Source organism: Equus quagga, chromosome 16 (assembly GCF_021613505.1).
Source record: "Equus quagga isolate Etosha38 chromosome 16, UCLA_HA_Equagga_1.0, whole genome shotgun sequence".
In the NCBI taxonomy this organism is placed as follows: Eukaryota; Metazoa; Chordata; class Mammalia; order Perissodactyla; family Equidae; genus Equus; species Equus quagga.
In genome coordinates, this window is record NC_060282.1 from 10,068,880 (window position 1) to 10,088,150 (window position 19,271).

The 19,271-nt window shown below is 41.6% G+C and overlaps 2 protein-coding genes across 2 annotated transcripts in view; both read right to left on the bottom strand.

Moving 5' to 3' along the window:
* TG (thyroglobulin) overlaps positions 1 to 755 on the bottom strand; it is a 246,460-nt gene extending 245,705 nt beyond the window's left edge. The window contains exon 1 of the mRNA XM_046642282.1: positions 689 to 755. Within this exon, the coding sequence (XP_046498238.1) occupies positions 689 to 755 (67 nt within the window). The remainder of the gene's footprint in view (positions 1 to 688) is intronic.
* Positions 756 to 12,518: 11,763 nt separating this feature from the next.
* The window catches only part of PHF20L1 (PHD finger protein 20 like 1), a 73,262-nt gene continuing 66,509 nt past the window's right edge, over positions 12,519 to 19,271 (bottom strand). The window contains exon 21 of the mRNA XM_046641860.1: positions 12,519 to 17,933. Coding sequence (XP_046497816.1) covers positions 17,791 to 17,933 — 143 coding nt within the window. The 3' untranslated portion in view covers positions 12,519 to 17,790. The remainder of the gene's footprint in view (positions 17,934 to 19,271) is intronic.

Sequence of the window (19,271 nt, forward strand, 5' to 3'; positions counted from 1 at the left end):
TTGGGTGAGAACACCACAAAGGTGTTCCTGAGTTTATCAAGCTCTCTCTGCAGACAGAGCATATTCCTGGCACAAGGTAGGAATGCAAATTAACTACTACCTCCCACTGTCCTATTTTCCATTGAGAAGGCCTGTAACACTCAGGAGCTTGCTCAGAAATCACGACCACGTCGTGAGGTTAAGAGTCATTTGCTAGTTTTTCCAATGAGGACACGGAAGCGCAGTTACCCAAAGCCACGAGGCAAACGGCTGAGCCGTGGCTGGACCGAGATCTATACCACTCCACAGGTAGGTTTGCCCGTTTCACTACCTGCTGACTGCTTCTCAGCTCCCTCCCAGGGATGACCTAGGCCTTGAAATAGCTAAGGGAATAAAAAACCCAACGTCAACGTCAAAAGTTTGCTAACAGGGTGGGGTAGGGGGAGCTAGGACTGAATCAGGAAGACCTGGTTTCCCCCTCCTCTCCACCAACCACCAGCTCCGTGAATTCAGGCAATTCAGCCCCCCTCTCAGAAGCTCTGTCTCTTCATCTGAAAAGGAAACAGCCAATAACCGAACCCCCGGACCTTGAGGGATTAAATGAGATCGCAGACATTCCAAGGCCCTGGGGCAGAGCCTAGCTGATATGGGGGCTCCGGCCTGAGGCCTCCCTCCAGACCCCTGCTCCGTGGCCTCCCCTGGAACTCACCAAAGATGTTGGCTGACGCCAAGCAGGCGGAGCCCAGCAGACTGCAGACCCACAGGGCCAGGGCCATTTTTCCAGGCCCTCCCAGGGATGGAAGGGTACAAGCCACTGCCCACCCCAGGGCTCTGGCTAGGGAGCTCTTATAGAGCTGCTGTGGGCCCCGCTCCCCCACCTGCGGGCACTCAGCGAAGCAGTGCCTGCCCTGTTTTTTCTGCTGGTCACAAGGAGTCCCTCCACTTGTGTCTCCTCCCTCTGAGGACACTCATGTGGCCAGTGGGGGACAAGAACCTTGTCGAGGCTCCAGGGGGGCAGAACTGGGTGAAGTGGCTTTGAAATTCGTCTGTGCAGGTGAAGGTCAAAGGTCTGTGGCTTTGTGGGCAACAAGCTCAGGCCACTGAAGTCAAAGCCATCCCCTCTGCCTCCGTCCCTTCTCTCTTTCCCTCCTTCCTTCCTTCCCTCCTTTCTTCCCTCCTTGCTTCCTTTTCTCCCTCCCTCCTTCCTTCCACCAGTATTTTTAGCGCTCAACAGCAGCAGACACTATTCTAGGCAATGAGGATAGTGCGGAGAACAACACAGGCAAAGCCATTAATACGGAATATGAGGATTTTACTGGGGGAGCCAAATACACACAGGTGCACACACGGATTTTCGTTCATACTTATCCTCCTTTCCCCTCTGCCCCAGGCCTTCAGACGTCACCCGCCAACCTAAAGGGAATGCCAGCTGGGGCTTCCCCACAAAGCCTGTGCATCAGTGTGTTTTCTCTTAGCAAAGCCAGCTTCCTTCCTTCGCTCCTGTCGCCACAGGACCTGTAAAATCACCTCATCCCCCCTGAGCCCTACGCTCCTTCTCTAGAAAACAGACACAAGAGGAGAAAAATGCCCTGTGCCCACTTGCTGGGGTGGCCATGAGGGAATGAATGAGACATTGAAGAGGACGGGCTCAGGGGATGCTGGCCATTGTCACTATTGATTTTCTCATTTTTGTAAATGACACCATACCGGGGAATGACAGGCACGCAGGAGAACAAGCCTGCAGGTGAGGGGCGAGTGACAGCGCAGGGGCAGGGGCGGTGGGTGAGCAGGGAAGACCCGGCTGAGCATGTGGCCCCCCGAATGGAGAGGGAGGGACATGTCCCAGGGGGAGGGAAGGGTGGAGGAAGGCTGGGAGGGGAGCCCGCTGTGCAGGAGGAGGAGGATGAAGGGGCGTGACGGCAGGGCAGTGCACTGTGCGACCTAACACAGTTGCCATGACTGTTACAAGAGTTAGCACCGGTGCAGGGCTTTCAACAGTACCTGTATAGGATAAGCACCCAGTGCCGCTTACAACCCACATTTTTATATTCGTGATACAAACCACACAAAGTAAAATGCCACAGTTATTTTCACCGGCAGGATGTGGGATTAGAAACGAGTGAGGAACCCTACTCTGCATGACCTCCCTGGGGACTCAGAGGTGCCTGTGGCTCCAGCATCTCAGCTCCAGCTCCGGCTCTGGCTCCAGCTCTGGCCAGACTTCTCAGCTAAGCTTCAGGTCCATGCTGCCTGGACCTTTCACAGACATTTCAAGTTCAACACATCCCCAACCGAACTCCTCGACACTTCTCCCAACTCCGCAGCTTAACATGCTTTTGCTTTCTCTCTAGGATGAGTGCTATCCCACATATCTCCCCTCACAGCCCACCAGCGTCTGAATCCCACCAGCAAGGCTTCATTCTCATTCTTTGGGCCTGACCCCTCCTCACTCCTCCTGCCTCCTGGGGGCGGCAGACGGGGGTACCCCAGCTCTGGCCTAGCCCACTGGCACAGTCTCCACCCCTGCCCTCACCAGGCTGCTTCTCCAGCTGCAGGGGGGAGGGATGCAGAGTCACCCCACAGGTGTGCAGGAGGAAGCACCAGCAGGTCCCGGAGACCCTGTAGCCATGGGGAGTGAGGGGGATAACTGATAATGGGACTTAGATTTCAGGCTCAGATGATTTGAGATGTGTTGGCATTTACTGGAAAAGGAGACACAAGAGGAAGAACTCGCTCCACCGGGTCCTCTGCTGCCCCCATTAAATGGGCCAAGTAACACTGCGTGTGCTTCGGAGGGCCAGCAGCATCTCTTCACTCCATAGACACAATCACATGAGAAGCGACGCCTTGGGCGGCCCCTGTCATCTCTCCATTTCCAGGTGTTCTAAAGCAGACAAGTTTTATGAAATGTTGAACGGGGTTCGAGGTTGACCACAAACCCCACTCACCAAGCTTCCCAGCCCCTAAAATGCATGCATAGAGCTTGCACGGCTCAGCCTGTGTGCTGAGTCATTCTCGCTGGCCTGGCCCCCGGGAAACAACAGAGTGGAATCAATCAACGCCTCCTGGCCTGGGTGTGTGTGTCTGGGGGGGGCGGTGGGTCGTCTAATTGGACACCGGGGCTGTGAAGCAGTCAAGATATCCCTGGAATGAAGGGCGTTGTGAGGGAGAGGAAGGGCAGAGCGTGAGCTGACCGCACTTCAGACTCCACCTGGAGAAGGGGCGCTGCTCGGACGTCTGCGAGCGTGAGAGCGCTCAGTGGGCCAGAAAGGCAAGGGGTTCCTTCCAAGTCAGCGAGAACAGCACCCAGAAGGAGAGGTGCTTCTCTCCGCCCAAGCAACAGAGCGAGGAGCCTAGAGAGAACCACGCCAAGGCATCGCCTCCTCACCACGAAAACCCTTTCTCATAATGACTCAGCTCCTTGCTCTCACCTCATCTCCTCTGAGCAGGGAGGACAAGCAGGCTCCCACGGGAACTCCAGGTGGCCATGCCCTGCTATGGTCTTCACCAACCTGCTCCTGGCTCAGGTCTCCATCGCTCGGGCAGGCCTCTTCATCGCTGGCCCTGCCACCTGTCCCACTCTCCTTGGCCCCAATTCAGATAACCTCTTTCATCTCCTTCCTTCTCTAACACTAGGGTGTATAATAAGCACTCACCGAAGATTTGGGAGAAAGGGACAGCAACTGGAAGACAGAGGAGGAAATTACTGCAAAACAAACATCAGATGTCACTGTTTCTGACATCCATCAGCGTCACCCACAACAGAGAATCGCTCACCAGCCATCTCTCCCCTAACCCAGCCTGTCGCCATGTTGCTGGCTGCCAGGCCACTGCCTTGGACAGCTTCTCCCCATCTCCCACACACCCAGTGACCAGACCACATCCCCCCTTATTCTGGGCTGTGTGAGCAATAATCAAAATTCCTGGTACTTGACTTCTGCTTCCGGAAAGATGGGAAAGACATACTTTTCCCTATTTCTCCTGTGAAGCACAGCTAACAAAAACCCAGATACTATCCGTAAAACAACAGAAGAAGACACTGAAAGGTGGATAGAAGAAGACAGCCAGTGAGCAACCTCAGGACCAGAGGAGCAATACAGTCTTAAGCTCGTGGACTTCATCACGCCTCTCACATCTCAGACCGGACGCTAGAGAAGCCAGCAACTAGAAATGCCAATGAGCACAGACCTCAAAAAGCTCCAAGAAAAGTCTCTCGAGCCAAAGGTCCAGGAAAAGAGCAGCCGGGCAAGAGAGAGAACTCTTAGATAACACTTGCTCGATTCCAGCAAATCTCACAGGAAAACCGTGGCTCCATCCACACTCATGCCAGCTGGGGAGCCTAGAATTCCACTCTTCCCAAGCTGTAAAGAGGCTCCTCAGGCCCCCTGCTAGGGTGGTGACAGAAAGCCCACAGGAGGGGCCAGGACATTCGCCCTGGCTAAGCAGTAATGAGCCCCTCTCTCTGGAGTCAGTGGAGACCAAGTGGGGAGCTTGAACTCCCACTCTACCCAGTGGTAATAAGGTGGCACTCTCTCCTTCCCACTGGGCTGGTGACAGAACAGGACTAGTGGAGAGGCAGGACCTTCACCTCAGCCCACAGTAGCAAAGCCATCGCCCAGTGGTGTCAGCGAAGGCCACATGGGGAGCAATGAGGCACCCTCAATGCTCCCAGCCAGGGTGGCATCAGCATAGGCCTGGAGGGAGCCTAAACTCCCACCCCCCGCAACCAGCAGTAACAAGGAGCCAGTAACTTGCCAAGTGTCAACAGAAGTGGAGTAAGAGCCTGGACTTCCAACCCCATCCAACAGCAATCAGGTGGTGTCCCTCTTCTCCCACCGCAGTGATGTCAGAAGAGTTCTACTAAAACAGAAGATTTAAATGAGATCTACAGTTTCTTAACATAATGCCCAAACTTCCCAGAAAACCACTCATCATACCAAGAACTGGGGAAATATCAACTTGAATGAGAAAAGACAATCAACAAATGCCAACACCAAGAGGATACAGATGATAGAATGCTCTGACAAGGATCTTAAAGCAATCATCATAAAAAGGCTTCAGTGATCAATCATAAACACACTTGAAACAAGTGAAAAAGTAAAAAGTCTCACTAAAGGAATAGTCTCGGCAAAGAAAAAGAAGATAGAAAGAGGAACCATTTGGAAATTTTGGAACTAAAAATTAAAATAACCAAAATTAAAATCTCAATAGATGGGCTAAACAACAAAATGGAAGGAACAGAGGAAGGAATCCACGAACTTGAAAACAGAACAATAAAAATGACCCAAGCTGAACAACTAAAGAGAAAGCCAGCAAGGATACAGAAGAACTCAACAACACCATCAACCAGTAGGATCTAATCAATGTTTATAGAACACTTCACCCAAGAGCAGAATACACATTCTTCTCAAGCACACATGGAAGATATAGTAAGATAGACCTTATCCTGGGCCATAAAACAAACCTCAACAAATTTAAAAGAATTTAAATTGTAATATGGACAACTAATTTTTGACAAGGGAGCCAAGAACATACAATGGAGAAAGAAGAGTCTTCAATAAATGGTGTTGGGAAAACTGGACAGCCACATGCACAAGAATGAAAGTAGACCACTATCTTACACCATACACAAAAATCAACTCAAAATGGATTAAAGACTTGAAGGTGAGATCTGAAACCATGAAAGTTCCAGAAGAAAACATAGGCAGTACCCTCTTTGACATCAGTCTTAGCAGCATTTTTTCAAATACCATGTCTGACCACACAAGGGAAACAATAGAAAAAATAAACAAATAGGACTACATGAAACTAAAAAGCTTTTGCACACCAAAAGAAACCACGAACAAAACGAAAATACAACCTAAAAATTGGGAGAAGATATTTGCAAACCATATATCAGATAAGGGGTTAATATCCAACATATACAAAGAACTCATACCACTCAACAACAAAAAACCCAACAACCCAACTAAAAAGTGGGCCAATGATCTGAACAGAGATTTCTCCAAAGAAGATATACAGATGGCCAACAAGCATATGGAAAGATGTTCAACATCATTAGCTATCAGGGAAATGCAAATCAAACCTACAATGAGATATCACCTCAGTCCTGTCAGAATGGCTATAATTAACAAAACAGGAAACAATAAGTGTTGGAGAGGATGTGGAGAGAAGGGAACCCTTGTACACTGCTGGTGGGAGTGCAGACTGGTGCAGCCACTATGGAAAGCAGTATGGAGATTCCTCAGAAAATTAAGAATAGATCTACCATATGATCCAGCTATTCTACTGCTGAGTATTTATCCAAAGAACTTGAAAACACGCATGCCTAAAGATACATGCACCCCTATGTTCATCACAGCATTATGCACAATAGCCAAGACTTGGAAGCAACCTAGGTGCCCATCAAGGGATGAATGGATAAAGAAGATGTCATATATATACACAATGGACTACTACTCAGCCATAAGAAATGATGAAATCCAGCCATTTGTGATAACATGGATGGACCTTGAGGGTATTATGCTAAGTGAAATGTCAGAGGAAGAAAGTCAAATACTGTATGATCTCACTCATAAGTAGAATATAAAAACAATGACAAACAAACACATAGCAACAGAGTGGATTGCTGGTTACCAGAGGGGAAAAGGGGAGGGAAGAGGGAAAAAAGGATGTTTAGGTACACGCGTATGGTGATGGATTGTAATTAGTCTTTGGCTGCTGAACATGATGTAATCTACACAGAATTCAAAATATATTATAAAATACACCTGAAATTCATATAATGTTACAAACCAGCGTTATTGCAATAAAAAAATTTCTTAATACATTTTTAAAAAAATTTTTTTAAAAAGAATTTAAATCATACAGTGTGTTCTCTGACCACAATGGAATCAAACTAGAAATCAATACCAGATAAACTACAGGAAAATTTCCAAACATTTGGAATCTAAACAACACACTTGTAAATATTTCATGGGTCAGACAGGAAATCTCAAGGGAAGTTTAAAAATACATTGAAGTGAATGAAAATGTAAAGACAACATATCAAAATTTGTGGGATGCAGCTAAAGCAGTACTGAGAGGAAAATTTATAGCAAAAATGTTTCTATGAGAAAAGAGGGAATGTTACCTACCAACCAGGTAACTATCAACATCCATGGAAAAGTAAGAGGTGAACAAGAGGCTAAGAGTATTTAGGGAAAAATCCCTTCTGATGGACTGAAAACCAGGAATGAGGCAGAAGCATTCCCCTTCTAACAGGCCCCTAACATTCCACTCCCCCTCATTAATCCAATGGTCTTAACCATTAAAAGCAGAATGGCTAACTCTTGGAGAGGAAAAGATCATCCATCAAAGTAGTCCCATTCCTAACTCCATGAGACCCTAGTAAGAGTACCAACTATGTGACCTTGGACAAGGGACTTAATTTCTCTGTGCCCCAATTTCCCCATCTATAAAGCTGTAATGTTATTAGTGCCCAAGCTCATAGGATGATGTGATTGCAAAATAAATTAATAAGTGTAGGATGCACAGTACAGTGCCAGGCATACAATAAGCACTCCATGTTATTTTTCTTGCAAAAATGAGAAATTTTCAATGGTGACGGCCCTAAACATCAGTCTTGTTTAAGCTACATTTTTTCCCCCTGTGACATATTTAAAACCTCTAAATTTCTATTTCTTCCATGAGCCCAATGTGCCTCACCGAAGATGGATGTATCTGACAACACCTCATGCACTAGCTCGGGTGGGCAGCCATTGGCAGCCATTGTCCCATGGTGGCTGCTGTCCTGGACTCTGCCCTGGAATTTTGCAACCCTCTGAAACCTTAGCCTTGGGCATGTTTCTTCCTTATGTCCAAATTCTTTTCAGCTGAAGAATCATCCTCAGCTCATTGAGGCTTTTGAAGGCAGTGGCCCCGTGAGACTGGTGGGACCAGAAGCCTGGTGTTCCTGAAGCACTGCTCTTCCTCACTTTCAACTCTTCAGGTCTTGAGTAGTATTTGTTTTGCTACATTACTTTCCGCAGTAGAGGAATATGATGCTGACATTTTATTTTCCACTGTGGTTCCCCTTTTGCTTTTGGGAAAGCTCAGGCTATTTTCTAATAGTTTAAATAGCTTCCTCAGTTACTTGCTTTCCTTCTCTGATTCATTTTGGACTGATACTGTTTGCTGGATTTGAGTCTTTCTCTTTCTCTCTGCTCTTTTCCTTATGGAAAACATATATTTTTTAAACATATGCCTCTAGATTTTTCCCTTTTGGGTCTTGCAGATTGGAAGAGATAAAACCGATGAACTCTGGGACTGCCAGAAGTATCAGTGATTCAGACCTATCTTGTCTGCTGCCGTTTCCTCAACTGTCAGCATCAAGGCATTCCGCCATCCAATCAAGAAACCAGGCGTGGATGCTGTCTTGTTTTCCCTGGCTTCCCTTCAACGGGTCTCTTATCTGTGTGCCTCCTTTGGACTCACCATTCCATACATTTCTCAGGCATATTCCTCAGGGCATAAATAATACCCGGATCTTCACCTCTGCATGAAGGTGGCTGCCTCACCTTGAAACTCACTCAAATTATTTGGAGTATCCTGTGCCAATATTTCTGGTCCAATCTTCCCACATATGTCTAGATTCTCTGTAAGCATTCCATACAGTGGCCCATTCAAGGGATGGTCCCCCCTCACTCTTACTTTGAAGCCCCATTTGGGGCTTCAAGATGGAGCTTCTCTATAGTCCCCTGATCCTAGTCCCATCTGTCTTTGGAGAAATCCAACAAGAGAGCCAAGATCTCAGAATGCAGCCTGGTCCAGTCTTCTCAAGTCTATTCTGGTTTGGTAGCAATTAAGATGCGTCTGCTTTCTTTAGTGGCTCTTTTCAGAGCACTTGTGTCTTCTTTGCAGCTCCATTTCCCACTTGCATCAGCCTACCGTGGCCTTCAAAGCCCCATTTTCTATTTGAAATCTGGCCAGTCTGCCTTCTGAGAGCTCAGCCTTTCTGCCAAGCAACACTCTCTTGTTCTCTTGTCTTCTTAAAGGTTGTGTGCAGTCTTCCAGTGTTCCTGTGCTGATCAGAAGAAGCCAGCATACTTTCCTAATGACTGCATTTCCTCCTTGATTTCCCGGGCAAGCCTGACTCCTAGAGACAGTGTTTCAAGGACGGAACTATAATTGCCTGTGGATTTGTAATAATTTCATTGACTTCTTTTCTTTCTCCCAGATAGCTTATTATAATCATCCTCTCACATTCCTTTTCCTTTAACTTTTTTAATTGATAGATTTTGCTGATTTAGATTTACAGAAAAATTGAGCACATAGTAGAGAAAGCTCCCACAAACCCTCCTTCTCTGCAGTTTCCCATATTACTATCACCTTGCATTAGTGTGGTACATTTATTACAACTAATGAACCAATATTTGTAGATTATTATTAACCAAAGTCCACACTTTAAGTTTTACTCTTTGTGTTGTACAGTTTTTCTTTTACTTTTTATTTTGAAATAGTTTTTAAACTTCACTTAAAGTTGAAATCGTAGTACAGAGTTCCTATACTCTTTAGTCAGTTTCACTCCATGTTAACGTCTGACATCACCACACTGCAGTTATCAAAACTAAGAAACTATTATCGATACAATACTATTAACTAAACTACAGACTTTAATAGAATTTCACCAGTTTTTCCACTAACGTCTTTTTTTTCCCTGCTCCAGGATCTAATCCAAGAGCTTACATTTCATTTACCTGTAAGGCCTCCTTAGCCTCCTCCTCAGAAAATATTAAGGAATATACAAAAATTCTAGGGCTAGTAAGTGAGTTCAACCATGTCAGAGAATTTAAAAAAGTCAATTTTATTTGTATGCTAGTAATTGGACATTTGAAAAAGCAAAATTGAGAAAATGCCATTTACGGTATCAAGAAGAATAAAATACTTCGAAATAAATTTGTGTAAAATCTGATCACTGGAAACTATAAAACACTGCTGAGAAAAAAGACAGAAATCCTAAACAAATGGAGAAACATACCATGTTCTTGGGCCAAAAGACTCAATAGTGTGAAGATGGTAATGGATCTGTAGATTCAGTGCATTTCCTGTTAGAATCCCAGCTTTTTTCAAAGAAGTTGACAATCTGATCCTAAAATTTTTATGGAAATGCAAAAAACCTAGAGTTGGCAAGAACAGTGAGGAAAGAAGAACATAATTAGAGGAATTACACTATCTGATTCCAAACCTTCCTATAAAGCGAGAGTAATCCAGACAGTGTGACATTTGCATAAGGATAGACGCATAGATCAATGGAGAGAGAACGCAGGGTGCAGAAATAAACCCACATAATTATGGTCAATTGGCTTTCGAGAAAGGCATGCAGGTAACTCATAGGGAGAATAATTTTTTCGACAAATGGTGCTGGAGCAATTGGATAACTTCGTGCAAATTAAAATGAGATACCGCTGCACACCTATTTAGAATGGCCAAAATCCAGAACACTGACAACACCAAATGCTAGCAAGAATGTGGAGCAACAGGGACTCTCATTCATTCAATTGAGCATAATCTTTCAGGTCTATTTCTAGACTCTTTATTCTGTACCATGAAATTACATCTCTATGCCACTTTTACACTGTCTTGATTACTGTAACTTTATCGTAAGCCCCCAAATCAGAACTTATATGTCCTTTAACTTTGTTCTTTTTCAAAATTGCTTACGCTACTCTAGGTCTTTTATGTTTCCAGATAAATTTTAGAATCAGCTTGCTAGTTTCCGTTTCCAAAAATCTTCCGGGATTTTACTTGGGATTGCATTATACCTCTCAGTTTTGGAAAAACCGACATTTTAACAGTATTACATCTTCCAGTCCACGGTTTTGGTATTATATTTCTATTCATTTATCTCATCTTTATTCTAGGCATTGTTTTGTAGTTTTCTGTGTACAGGTTGTACATATATTTTTTTTCAGATTTACCCCCTAAGTATTCCTATTTTCGGTGCTATTGAAGACGGTATTTTTTTAAAATTCCGATTTCCACTAGCTCATTGGTAATGTGTAGAAATGCTAGTTCCAGTAGCATTCTTTATAGACTTTTCCATGTACGTAACACATCGAATGTTTCTTCTTCCTTTCCAAGTGGTAAGCCTTTCATTTTTCTTCCTTTAGAGCCCAGAGCCATGTTGCACGAGCAGGACCTCCACAGCACTGTTGGATAGACGTGGTGAGAGTGAACATTCTGTTCCTGCTCCTTCTCTTAAGAAGGGAAGTATTCATTTACCATTCTGATGTTAAGGGTAAGTTTCTTGGCAGATGCCCTTTATAGTTATGCAAATTCCTCTCTTTTCCTTTTCTGACAGTTTTTTTTTTTTTACCATGAATGGATGCTGAAATTTATGAAATGTTTTTTCTTGAGATTAACATAATTTTCATTATTTTATTGATACAATGTTTTACATTGACTTTTGGACATTAAACCAACTTTGTATTCCTGTGGAATAGCCAACTTGATCTTGACATATTATTCCTACTGTGTATCATTGGATTTGCATTGCTAATATTTTGTTGAGGATTTTGTGTCTGTGTTCACGAGGGACGTGTATTGGTCGGCAATTTCCTTTCCTTGCGGTGTCTTATGGGATGAGGTCAAAGTTGGTCTCAAAGAATAAGTGTTTTTTTCTCTATTTTCTGTCGGTGTGTGTGTAAAATCCAGATTTCTTCCTTAAACGTTTGATAGAATTCACATTTAGGCCTGGAGTTTTGAGGAAACTGTTTTTTTTTTTTTTTGGAAGATTAGCCCTGAGCTAACATCTGCTGCCAATCCTCCTCTTTTTGCTGAGGAAGACTGGCCCTGAGCTAACATCCATGCCCATCTCCCTCTACTTTATATGTGGGACGCCTGCCACAGCATGGCTTGCCACATGGTGCCATGTCCACACCTGGGATCCGAATGGGCGAACCCCGGGCTGGGCCACCGAAGCAGAACGTGCGAACTTAACCGATGCACCACCGGGCCGGCCCCCATGAGGAAACATTTTTAATTACAATTACTTTATCTTTGAGTCATTTTTTTTTTTTATTGAGTTATTGATAGGTTACTTTGAGTCAGTTTTGGTAATTTGTGTCTTTTGAGGAATTTTTCCTTTTCATATAAGCTGTCGAATTTATTGACATATAGTTTTTCCTAATATCCCTTTTTTAAAATTGTTGGATACGTAGGAATGTTCCCTCTCCCATTCTAGTTTTTGATCAGTCTATGTAGGAGTTAACCAATTTTATTTTTCTGTTCAAAGAATCATCTTTTTGGTTTATACTGATGTTCCCGTTTGTTCTTTAGCATTTCATTGATTTCAGCACATATTACTTTTTCCTTTTCTACTTATCTTGGTTTTAATTTGCTCATTTTTCTAGCTTTTTAATCTGAGATCAGTGATTTTGTACCTTAATTTCTAATTTTTTTATTGAGGTATAATTGACATATAACATTAGTTTCAGGCGTACAACATGATGATTTAATATTTGTATATATTGTGAAATGATAACAGTAAATCGTTAAAATCCGTGTAACTTTCTTTTTAATATAAGCATTTAAAACTAGATTTCCCTCTAATATTGCTTGAGCTGCATCCCACAAATCTTAGCACCTTGTGTTTCCATTTTCATTCAATTAAAAATTTTCTAGTTTTACTTGTAACTTTTTTGACTCGTGAGTTGTTTACAAGTACACTGATAATTTCCAAACATTTTAGTTTTTTTTCCCACAATTCTTCCTAATATTGATTTCCAGTTTAATTCCATTGTCACCACAGAACATACTATACATGTTTCCAATTATTTCAAATATATTGAGACCTGTTTTTAGCCCAGGATATAGTCCATCTTTTTGAGTGTTCCTTGTTCACTTGAAATTTTTATTCTTGTGTTGTTGGCTGGAATGTTCTATGTCAATTATGTCAAGTTGAGTGTTCATTTTTGTTCAAGTCTTCTATATCCTGATTTTCTGTCTACTTGTTCCATCACTTAGTGTTAAAGGAGGACTGAAATCTTGAACTAAAATGGTAGGTTTTTCCATTTTCTATTCAGTGATCGTAGTGTTTGCTTCCTGTATTTTGATACTCTATTAGGAAGCCTATAAATACATTTTTAAATTGCAATTTACTACTTTTTGTGTGTGTTGACCAAAGTATGAGAGGATGATAGATAAAGACCTGTAAGTATAAAAGAAGATAACATTCTATCGGCAAGTAAAATGAAAAAGCAAAAAAAGAGAATATACAAATATGTAAGATTTCCAAATGTTAAGGAAGAGCTTGCTCATGTATTTTTAAAATAGATATTGGTAAGTAGCAAAATTGTATGATTCTTTTGCATACATTTAAAAATGATAACAGGTTGATTTTAATATGCCAATATTTACAAACTGGAAATCACATCCTGTGCAATTGTTTAAATTTCTGAAGAACAATTTCAAATGGCAGAATCAAAGCCCCATTGTCCACAGCAGCGACCTCAGTTGTGCACATAGGCTTCTCCTCGCCTCCCCCACTTTTCCCTCTTCCTCACTCCAACTTCCTTGGATGATCTCTTAACTAAACTAACACACTGAAGTCCTTTCAGGGGTATCCAAAGACAATAGGTACCAGGAATGGATTATAATTTTCAAAATTCCTATAGAGAGGTCACAGTCAGAAACATTCAAAGACCACTGTTTTAATTAACATACACATTCCATTTCCCCCAAACCCTTCCACCTACAATTTAATTACCTTTCCCTTCTTTTGCCTCTTTGGTTCCTTGTACTCTTTGATATCATCTATCTCATTGAAAATGTTTTTTGTTTCCATTAGCCTATAGACTATGATCTTAGTAACGTTAATTCCATATCCAGCCATGTAACTTAATGGCTGGCACACAGATGACACTCAATATGTCTACTACATTTAATTTCCAACTTCATAGTTTAGTAAGAGCTTTTAGGTACTTCACTTGCTTCATTTAACTCTCAAAACATGGTTCTAAGTTAGGAATTACTCCCATCTTATAGATAAGGAAACCAAAGCTCAAGAGGGACCACTGCTCACAAACCGCCAGAGTGAAAATCTGAGCACAGGACTGCAAAGTTCATGCCATTCCACTACAGCAAATTACTATTCGCTGACTAGTTCCTCCATAGCTTGGCACATTGCAGGAGACCGTAAGAGGTCTTCAATTATGGACTGCTCCTCTTAGGAGGAGAAATTAAAGCTTGAAGAGTTGTTTGGGTTTGTAGAGACACAGAAAACACAGAATTTTCCAGAAGTGGGCAGTGATATGAAGGCAAGAGATGGAAACGAGCATGGTTGTTCTAAAAGAGAGGCCACGTTTAAATGAACTTGAGAATTGGTTAAGTAAAGGACAGAAGAGCCAGATGACGCAATCGTATTTGGTTAGAAATAGGGGTACTAGCTGTTTCAGAGGAGAAATCAGAAATGACAATTATAGTTGAAACACACCTGCTGGGAAAAGAACATGAGCTTGAGTGGCACAGGGCTTGCACCTTGAACCTGCCACTTAAGTCTTACCCAGGACAAGTTCCTAAATGTCGCTAAACCTCAGCTTCCCCATCTTGAAAATGATCTTGCTTTATGTATTTTAAATTAGATACTGTAGGTAACACGTGCAATACCCAGCAAAGAGCAGGCACTCGGTAAGCGTGAATCCTCTGGCCTGGCAGTGACCATTCTGATGAATTAGAATGAAGACAAAGGTAGTATTTCAGAGGCCAGCAGTAATACCTCCAGGACATGACTTTATAAAACATGGTGGACAACTCGTGGGACTGAAAGGAGGAAGATGACACCACCCATTTTGAGGGACCAGCACATCTAGTGGTGAATGGACATGGGGCAGGGGCGGGACTGTGAGTTTCAGGCCAGGGCTCTCAGCAGACAGTGAAGTCGGCAGGGGATCCAGCTGACTGGCGGGGAAATGGAGTGCTTCATTTTGAATATGTGGAACATGCATATCTGAGAGGAAGTAAGTTAGTGGAAATGAGGTGAGTGTCAGGAAAAGGGGCTTTACCTGAAATTATCAGAATAACCAAGTTTCTTTAAGGAAAAGAGTGCATCACTCTTAAATTTGAAAATAAAAAGTCAGTAGAACCACACACAAGTATGAGGAACACAAATTATATTTATCAGTAACATACTAAGTAGGCTCCCTCCCCGACAATGCTCATTCTGTTCTGTCTGGGCAGCAATAAAAAGTTATCTTTTCAAGAAACACCCTCTCTAGTTTATTGCTTATACTTAAATATATAGTTTATTTTTTTAAGTAAGACTAAGTGGAAAGAAAATCAACTCATCTGAAACCTCTCACAATGAGCTTTTCAAAACTGAATTCTCTCTCTTTAATAAGGAATGGCTCAGCCCACTAGTTGCTAAAAGGCTTCAACCAACTGTTGATACACTTTATATTAAACGATGGATATGTGCATACAAATAATTTGATATAGATTTAAAAATCTAAAATAAAAAACTCAGACTTCCAATTCATATACATAAAAGCAGAGCAAAAGTTTTAGTAATCTAATTATTAATGGGACTTCCAGTTTGCTGGCTAACAAATAAAATGATCTAATTTTAGATATACATGAGCAAATGTGCATTAATAACCATGGTCACCAGGGACTGAGAAGACGAGCAGTGCTGGCTACAAAGGGTCTCCTGTGTATGTGACAAGAATCTAGGCAACATCACGATTCATAGGTTAAGGATGCTATTTGCTCCATTTGTGAAAAAAGGAAGATATAAATTCAATGTCTAGAATTTAAACACAATAGGGAAAAGATTAGAGCCATTATTTTCAAAGACAAATGAAAGAGATACAGTATCAATCTTGAAATACAAACATTAGCAAGTTTACTCCACACATGGAATATAGGCACCATTTTTTAACTTTAATATGCAAATTTAAGCAACTACCCCATAATATCACCTCTACTAAAGCTTTTCATTTCTCAGTAAGATGTCTGACAAAGTTAATGTATTACAGTAAATATACAGGACTGTATTTTTATGTCTGTTGATCTTTGGCACATTTGTCAAGTTGGAGAATCTCAAAAAGCAATAAAAATCTCTAATGACTGTTTTGCACAATCTTTTAATCATCTTTACATCAAAATATAAGGCCGCAAAGAGGCAAGCTGAAATTTTAGGATATGTGGAATCATTTTAATAAAGAGTTTTACATACAGTACCTTACATATAGAACAGTGTGTGTGAAAATTTAAATAACATCTGAATGTACAGTGGCATGTATTCTTATCAAAGATAAATTCAAGTTTACTGTCCATCAGTTCTAAAATGCATTTATACAGATCGCTAGAACTGACAAACAGGATGAGGCATAAAATATTCAAGTGTTATATGTCAGCAAATAGCCTCCTCTTAACAGTCTTTTTTCCTCTTTTTAAAAAAGTTTCAAAACCTGTACATACATTTCTAATTTTTAAAAAGTCTGTTAAAAGGTAACATTTCATGTTAACCACCAATTCTTATAGTCTATAGTAATAAAACTAGATATGTGTAGATATAAATATGTGTCGATTATGTACATATGTACGGTGAGTGTTTCAAACAAGCACATGGGCTCACGCACACCTGCGTGTGTAGCGGGCGGCACACAGCTCACTAGGGCACTGGCACACGGAGGGCCTGGGCTCGACATCCAGCAAGAGCTAACGCAGCAACTTAGTTGCCTTTGGTTTCAGGAATTTGTCCATTTGTGATCAAAGCTCAAGTTTTGAGTGCGCATGTATTTTTTAAAAATAAAACTGATCTTCAGAAATGAAGCTTTCCCAGTATTCCACTACCAGCAGTTAAAAAATCCACAGCCAGAAATTATTTTGATCCAGTTGTCACTCCTCATCCCAGGTGAAGTGATTTAGTTTCTCTTCTGAAGGCAAACACCACGCAGACTCAGGATCAGACTGCAGGTTGGGGCCTGAATACCGAATTCGACCATCCGCGTCTGTCTGGGACACATGGTCCTCACGTTTCTGATGGACTGACGGTGGGAGCGAGCGTGAGGCTGAGAGGACTCCCCCAACATTGAAATTCTCATTCCAGCAGTATCATCATCATTTGGCACACTGACCCTTCTGTAAGACACTTTGTTCTAATGAGCTTAATGCCTGCAATAAATTCCAATTATTTGGTGTTCGTTTTAAAAATATATTCATAATGAAGTAGGAATTTCACAATTGTTTTCCCCAGAAGTGAGACTTCTGTTGTCAGTTTTCTGATTAAGGACATTCATCACCTAAGAAAGAGCTCATGATCCTATAAAAGTTTACACACTCTAAACTTCAGTGTAGCTGGATCAACCACAAAGAAGACAGTTCTTACAGCAACCTTACAGAACTCTCCAGAATTTAAATTTCCTCTACAATTTTGGTTTTGGCCAAATGCTGGTTTACAAACATGGATCTTTCTACTAAAAACTATATAAATGCACCATATTTCTTTCTACAGGTATCTCAAGCTTCATGTAAGCAACTACTCAAAAATCCTGCCAATTCAATTCCCTCAGTATAGATTACATTCTAGTTCATTGAGCCTTGGCAGACAACACACTATCATTAATAGCTTGCTCATAAATTTTTAAATATCAGCTTCCTTGATAAAGTTGTTCTTCACTTTCCCTTCCAAGGTGCCATCCTACTGATGTCACAAATCAGTAAATGACCAACCATCACTAAACATTTTAACCATCCACTCAGCAGTCACATGGATAACAGAGACGATTTAACTGAAGGATCACATTCTTGTCATCAGAGTTCTCCCTGCTGTCATACAGAGCAAAGAGTTGCTATTTGTTGTACTTTGCCCATGTCCATTAGGAGCTGTTTGATGTGGCGTTTCAGTTGGGGCAGTCTTGCGAGAGGATCAGGTGGCTCCAACTCCCCTGTGAAATCAAGCCAGCTTTCAAGAACTAAGAGAGAGAAGAGAACAAATTCAAACGGCAACTGGAAGAACGGTCACAAAATGGTATAATTAGAAGGCTGGAAAAGTGATGAAGATAAAGTTTACTTCTCTTTCTCTGCCAACACACTCAAGCCATTCCTAGCAGTTTAGCATCTTTACATCCTGTCCCACAAGAGTTTTAGTCCCTCTTGATAACCTTTTATATCTGTTATTATTTTAGATAATTTTTCCCTTTATAAATATATAAACTAACTTCATTTTGAATGGCTCTGCTTTACTCTCTCCTGGAATAGAAAACAACAGTTGCCTGTGTCCGCTCAAGCTTTGTATTAATCTACACTTAAATTATTTCTACTTTATTTTAAGTGAAACTTAGCTACTCTAACCACTTTTTAAAAAAAATCTTTAAGTTCTTTTTCACAAAGGAAAGGAGGTGGCAATTTCTCCGTGTCCTTTTCAGTCCCACTATTTTATTATTAGTTTTTAAAAAAACAGCAAGCATATTAGAAGTCTAAATAGAATAATTAATTACAATCTACATTTTTTAGTAATAATAATAGGGGATAGTATCAAGTTGCATTTTTTCCCTTCAAAAATCTACTCAAAATATTAAACTAACTCTACAGTTGGCTTATAACCAAATGGAAGATGTTTCTGAAGTGGGTTTGCATTTCCTCTTTTCTCAGGGAACAACAAGCAGTAGAAGTTCTAACTTAGTGCAGGCTGGAGGCATCACATACTTCTGCAAATTACAAAAAAAGGGAATGCAATCTATGAGAAGAGGAGTAAAAAGGAGCCAGAAAGCATTAGGGAAAACACTGGATTAGGAATCAGGTATCCAAGTTCTTCTATTTTCTCAACTATAAAATTCGGATAATGTTTTTCCTGTCTACTTCTCAGGGCCTCTGTGTGACAAAATCAAAAATATAAAAGAAAACCATTTGAAAACCTGTATGCAAATTTAAGGCTTACTGACTTAACCTTGCAAGATTTTTGGGGGGGGGGTTGTCGTTTATTTTACTTAACAAATACTGACTAAAGTAAAAACAAAGATTCAAAATGTTTTTCCTCATACTTTAAATATGCTCAAAGACCTCATGCTGACTTTCAAAGAAAACACAGCTTCATGAAGCTAACAAATATTCTATATGTGCTCTAGATTGAGCCTGGCAGATGGACAATATTTAATGAATATCCACCTTAAAAAACAAAACAAAACAAACCTAACACCTAGTCATACTGTTGAGCCTAAAAGACCCCAAATGCAGCTGTGTTAAATACAACCTAAAGGGAGCAAGGTCGCGCCATCCGTATGACGAGACTCTGCCGTTTCGTCCTGTAATCT